This window comes from Chenopodium quinoa, unplaced genomic scaffold (genome assembly GCF_001683475.1).
Source record: "Chenopodium quinoa cultivar QQ74 unplaced genomic scaffold, ASM168347v1, whole genome shotgun sequence".
NCBI classification, from domain to species: Eukaryota; Viridiplantae; Streptophyta; class Magnoliopsida; order Caryophyllales; family Amaranthaceae; genus Chenopodium; species Chenopodium quinoa.
The window spans coordinates 780,695-787,441 of NW_018744633.1; the positions used below are offsets into that span (position 1 = coordinate 780,695).

General features: G+C 32.8%; 1 protein-coding gene across 1 annotated transcript; it reads right to left on the bottom strand.

The window, feature by feature from the left end:
- On the bottom strand, nucleotides 1-5,538 carry LOC110701547. The gene is made up of 5 exons (XM_021879181.1): nucleotides 4,854-5,538; nucleotides 4,578-4,763; nucleotides 4,364-4,474; nucleotides 4,182-4,267; nucleotides 1-95 (listed from the first exon to the last, which is right to left on the bottom strand). Exons 1-5 carry the CDS (start codon nucleotides 5,132-5,134, stop codon nucleotides 1-3), a joined length of 759 nt encoding a protein of 252 aa, XP_021734873.1. The 5' UTR covers nucleotides 5,135-5,538.
- Between the last annotated feature and the right edge of the window lie 1,209 nt (nucleotides 5,539-6,747).

A 6,747-nucleotide genomic window follows, 5' to 3' on the forward strand; every position in this document is an offset into this window, starting at 1 on the left:
TCAGAAATCCATAATACTCTGTTTTGTATAATGTCCAGCATATAGCGACATACAAAGTAACCACAGTGCTTTGTGTATGCAGATTGTAGAGGACACTGATACAAAAAAATAACCATCACTAGTACATAACTAACTTTAAGTAACACCCAAATAGTGTTACATAAAGTGATAAAAGTGTTATTATAGACAATATGTATCACTTTAGTGGGTGATACATCCGCCCATGTTACCTATGGTCTTATGTAACACTTTGGGCAACGTGTGGTATCACTTTTAAAAGTGTTACTATAAGCCCTCTTATGTAACACTTTTTTATATTATTAGTATCATTTTTAGAGTGTTACTTTTTATTTCTTATGTAACACTAGCTTATCTTTAGTAACATTTTTCAATCATATAGTAACACTTTATTTGACATTGTGTAACACTTTTGCAAACTAATGTAACACTTGGTTGATTGTTAAGTATCATTTTTTAATCATCTTTTGACATATAGTATCACTATATTTGTCTTTATGTATCACTTTATTCAAAGTAATGTACAATAGACACCGGTTCAAAACCGGCTTAGGGCACTGATTTAATCGCCTTTTTGGGGGTCGCCCATGATAGAGGTTATAGACACTGGTTCATGGGCCGTTAAGGGCATCGGTTTACCCTCTATGCCTAAAAAAATAGTAACTATGATAAACAAACCATTATATATATAAAATTAGATATTTTTATTAATAAATGCTTGTAATATTACAATTTCACGAAAAAAAAAAAAAATATATATATATACAATGCTTAAGGCTAAGTATCAGTAAGGCACAACCTTCTCCTTCCTCTGTTTGTTCCTCCCTTTCTGCAAGTACTGGCTGTTTGAGATGGGAGTCACATCCTCTGGAATGCATACACAAGTGCATCAGTACAAGGTTCGTCAGATAAAATGGAGATGCTAAGCACACTTAAACAGAAAGTTAATTAATTATTCACTACAATCTCAGATCTAAAAACCTACAATTATCCACAGTATAAGACTTTATAAGATCACTATAATCTTAGTTAAAGATCAGAATGACAGCCCGCAAATAAGAATGAAAAACATTACCTTTATAGCTTCAAAAGTTTTGTTAGTAGATTGGATAAAGAGTACTGTATATAGGGTTGTTATGTCCTGCCAACAAAAAAGGAAATTAAGTTATACCTTAGCATGATTATAATTTCTGAATAGATCAATGGATAGCTCAGAAACTGGTCTAAAAGGAGGAGACTCAGGTTCAAGAACCACGTGACCAGCATAATTAATCAAGATAATACTTTATGCCAGTCTTTTACGAGCCCTGCTGCCTATGTTCTTGATCACCATTATTATTAGAGAGCTCAGCTCAAATAATCATTTAAGAGAGAAATTGATAGAGATAGAGGTGAGTGGAGCAGAATAATCAAGGGAATATACTGGAGTATATTCTTGGAAGAATATCTCGATAATGGGAGGCTTCTCTAAGCATTGCCACCAGTTCAAAAACAATTGAAACCAAGCCAGACTAGGAAAGCCCATAAAACTTTTGACTTCAGGAACCCATACGCTAATGTGAAAAAATAGATTCTTGTAGCCCCTAATAGCTAATCGATTGCTAATCATGAACAACCTGGTTTATCCCGCTACGGGGTAATGAATGTCTACATACAATGTGATAGCCATTAGAGCTTATCTGCACATGATCAAGGTCGAGAAACATATACAAAAATTTATGAGCTATGTAATTGAGACCTTAACTAACATATTAATCCTGAATACAAAATTTTGAATAGTTATATGCTAGAAAAATATTTGAACAGAAAATCTGGTGTACTGTCAAACAAATTTAGAATAGAAGTTTTCCATAATCGTTCCTTTTCCATTCACGCCCATCTAAAAATAACTATATAATTACAGAATTATTCATGATAGCATATACTTTTCACTCATTAACAAACCCATGTATATTTTTCTATTATACATTTCAAAATCCTATTATATCCTAAGCTAAATAATCAGATCGATCAAAATTCCCAAATTAAATCAATAATCACTAATAAATATCTTAAATTTAAACTCAAAATTCAAAAGAGAGAATATGAAAATTGAAAGAAAGCGTACCAGAAACACTCAGAATGGTTACTTCATTAGCAACAACTCAGCTAGTATCATTATCAAACAACACCACATTATTCATTTCCTCCTCCCACTTTTCCTTACTCCACTTATGAAAATTCATGTGCTTAAGCAAACTCATGTGCTTATGCAAACTACTCTAAATTCTACTAAATAACATAAGAAATTAAATTAAGGTGAGATTTTTTTTAAAAAAAATAGTAGATATTAGTATGATCTTAATTAGATATACTATTTTACTCATAAGTCTATCTTGAATTACTGCAGTAGTTAAAATAAGTAGGACTTTCGTAAGCTTTTTAGACAATATCAAGGGGTTAATGAGAATCTGATCCACACCATCATGCAATTTAATCAACTAAAGGAATAGGTACTATGTACCTTTCAACCAGAATTCAATGGTTTATATACTTGTCGTAATTAGAGTTTAGACTTATACTATACAACCAATGTTTCAAGTAGTCTTGATATGCTAAGTTGCTAACAAGCAGCAACATACAAGCAATGAGTAAAAATAAAATTTCAGAAATAATTGTCACTGATATAGTAGCAACTACCAGCACCCAAACCGCCAAGCGTAGATATAAAACTCCCATTCCAATTATATACCTCTTTAAATGGCCAATTTACACACATTACACAATCAAGGTTCAAATCAGTAGTAATTTTCACAACTACTTATTTGCCTTATAAAGCATATAAGAGTAAAGAGTATAGTGGATTGACAATTATATAAACCTTTAAATTTGGTATTGGTTGATACCTCCTTTGAGCTCTTTGTCATTGCCTATGCAAAAACTTGCCTGAAATTCTAAAAATACTCTGTCAGAATCATAGAATTTAACTCAAATGTCAATTTACTACTCTCATCAAACTTTATGACTAATTTCATGCAAAATTTAAATGCAGTCAAATTGCATGATGGAAGAATTTAATATAATTAACATGAACAATAAATTAAGAAGCTATGATGTTGACATCCAACAGCTTGATAGAAAAACTCATAGTCTAATGTTGCTGATAATTGCGATTAAAACATAAATGAAGTCCAACAATGTAAAAATTCCAGATATTATAGATATAGTTCAAAAATCAACTATTGAAGAAGAAAAACAAACCAAACCTAGAAATCGGCTCCTCTTTCTTTGTTTGACCGTCTTTTAAAGCTTTTTCTCTGATTTGTTGAAGTGCTAAGAAAATTTCCTTTAATTTCACTGAGAAACAAGCCTTAATTTCACAAATTAGGAAGAATACCTGATTGGAAGTGCGAATTAGATGAAATCAGAGATGACTAGTTCAACTGGGCTACTGGTTTTGTGATTTTGTGACGATTGAAACCCCAGATGGCGAATTTGTGACAATTGAAACACTAGATGACAAATTGAAAGAAAAATACTGATTTTGTGATGAATTTCGCGAGGCAATAATGAATTGATGAACTGTATAACTAAAGATATAATGAAGTAATGAACACCGTTGTAGTATCGTATGCTGTGAATCCTTCGCTCTCGATTCATTTGATGATGTTGCTTGTTATTCAAATGATGGCATTGATCGATGATGATGATTCAGAGGATGACGCTACTAGTGATGAAGGCGACTCCATTAATTGTATAATCTAAACTCATTCAGAGAGAGCGGGTATTTGAGCAAGAATGAGAGGAGGAGATGGAATAGAATGAGAAGTTTAAAAAAATAAAGGGTACCACTCATTTTTTTCTACAATGAGATTAGAAGAAAAAAATATTTAATAAAGAAAAAAATAAAAAGGATTGAGCATAAATTAAATGTTACAACTAAGTGATACCTAATATTAAAATGCTACCGTAAAATCTTACATAATATTAATGTGTTCCAAAAAATGTTACTTAATACGACAATGTTACAAAAGTGTTACGTAAAAATCAAATAATCCAAATTTTTTTTTTGTGTTACCAATGAGTGTTACTTAAGCCCAATTTTGTACTAGTGCATTAACACAGTTTTGAATCTGATTTTACACTACTAGGTATGAAATATGCTAAAAATAATAATGACTTACACGTGGTTGCTTCCACCCTATTTTTGGATTCTTTTTTTATTTTCTTGATATCTTTTCGATGCTTCATGCTGAATTTAACTATTCCCCTACAAAATCATTTCAAGATGGCACAGTTGCATTAATTTTGATTAGACAATAAAAACACAAGAAGTTAACCAAGTGAATATTTTAGTAGTACATACTCATTGATGATTTTTTGTGCCAATGAGTTGATTTCGTTTTCTGCTCCAAGTGGATCTAACCAATACATCAACCCATTCCATGGACTAATCACCGCTAACGTCCAATGCAGACTAGACATATTGTAAAATAAATACATAGTAATGGAATTAATTAAAATTTGAGGATTTAACATAACTCAAATCTATAAAAAAAATAAAAAGAAACTACACTTACTTGTCATTATAAGGAGAAAAGAATAATTGATTAACATTTTTCCCCTCATTGGTTCCAAAATCATGGGCTAAGTAGTCAGATGGAACTTGTTCACCCGTTGTCGGTTTCAATGGTGAAAGAACATTACAGTCACAGAACCCATACATTCCTGAGACACCTTCTTTTTGACAACGTTCTTTTAGGTGCCTTGTCCCATGAAAATTCATATGAATATTAGTTAATGGGCAAAAAAAAAAACAATATTAAAATTAGAACCTATATTATATGGAAACTTACTTCATGAAGACCTTCATTTGCGATTCTCCGACCTCCCTTTGGAAACACCAATCAAGCACGTCTTCAAAGTCAAGTGAAACATCCAACCCATTTTCGTTAAGAAACACGCTTTCCGGGATAGTTATGGAGATGGTATCACCCGTCTTTTGCATTCCTACAACTTTTTTTCTCATAACACGCATCCAAGTAGATGTTACCTTCTCACGATCCTTGTCGGTAACAACATAGGTACGAGTGGTTGATGCTTGGGAGGATGTTGATCGTGGGGATGGTGTGGTCATATTCAACTCCTTATCTAGTTTCTTGTCCGCCTTAATAATATGGTTTCACACAAAACAACACACATGTAAGCTTTAGAAGAAGAAAGCTTGCACATGAATCTAAAAACCACTTAATCAAGCAAAGTAAGCTACTGCGATTTAAGCTAAGTTTCGACTAATTTTGCAAATCTGTTTATGCATGCAAATTTCAGTAAAACAAATTTTGAGTTTCTATATTGCTTCTTCCAAGTGATGTGTATACCCCCTGTATCGTAGAGTAAAACGCTCCTGCTCAAAGAATTTCAAGCTAGATTTATTTTGCAAATTAAAGAGTAGAGACTAGAGAATTGAACGAGGTTTAGCACGGTTTTTCATCCAGAAATAGGGACTGTTAGTTGAAAATTATGCCAGAATTACCATAAGTAGTGGCAATTGAAGTTGGAACATGCCTTAAGAAAGCTTAATTAGGTGGTTAACTTTACACAATAAGCTTCCTAGTTCCTGCAAAGCATAAGAGCTAATTATTTTTATTACATATTACAGGGGACTTTGAGACAACAGAGCAGTAGAGCACCAGTTTTTCACAAAGGATTTAAAACAAAATGCTCTCATAAATAAAAAGGGAAAGCTACAAATCATATACCTAGCAGTCACTAGAACGACTATGCAGAATAATAGAGGAAAAGGCCACCTAAGAGTTAGTACTTTTTTTTAAACCACCTAAGAGTTACTTTACTTAACAATAAGAGGTTACAATTTGGAATTTAAAATTGTTGTAGAAGGTGTGACATCATAATGGTATGAATTGTAAAGAATAGAGATAGTAAATCTCTAAAGTGTCCTATTGAAGCTGAAAGAAATCAAACAGAATGGTCAATATACATGTTCATATAATGATTGAGCTGATGGAATTGAAAATTGGCATGTTCCAGAAGAATTGGGTTAGTTCTTAATCTCCCTTGATTTTAAACTAATTATGGTTTTAATCAACTTTTTCTTTATTGTATCTGAAATTCTTAATCTCCCTTGATTGAATCTTGGCACATCCTCTCCTTAACGCTAATCAACAATCCAACATAATCTACAAATTAGTAGCACATATCTGCAACTTTATTAAATTATCAGAATGCAGATTACCAGAATACAGAATGCAGTAGCAACAACATAGTAGAAAAAGAATGCAGATTTTCTCCTTTACCTGTGGGGGCAGTATCAAATGATTTGGCTAAGCTGTGAAAGCCTTCTTAGCTTGACAAACAAAGATCAATTCATCGTTGGGACATGGCAAGGGAGCAGAAGGCATTAAATCTTCTGTAATGGTTACTCGACGATGACCATGGGGCAACGATATGTTATGATTACCAAGAACTTCTGTGTTGTTTTCTATGTAAACTTTTCCGTTAGCTACAATTTGTAGCTCTTTGTCGCTTCCCTCAATTGCCAAGCGGCAATCACTCCATCCCTGAAAACAAAAGACTTAACCAGATATCAAACATGAAATCTCGCTTAAATGACCTTAGCATTATATGAGACTTGAAAACAAAGCCCATAATTCAAGCAGGTATTACCTTGGGAAAAGTATAGTTGCTGTTGGTATTCACAACTTGACTTTGATGTGGGGGGATTGGAGTATG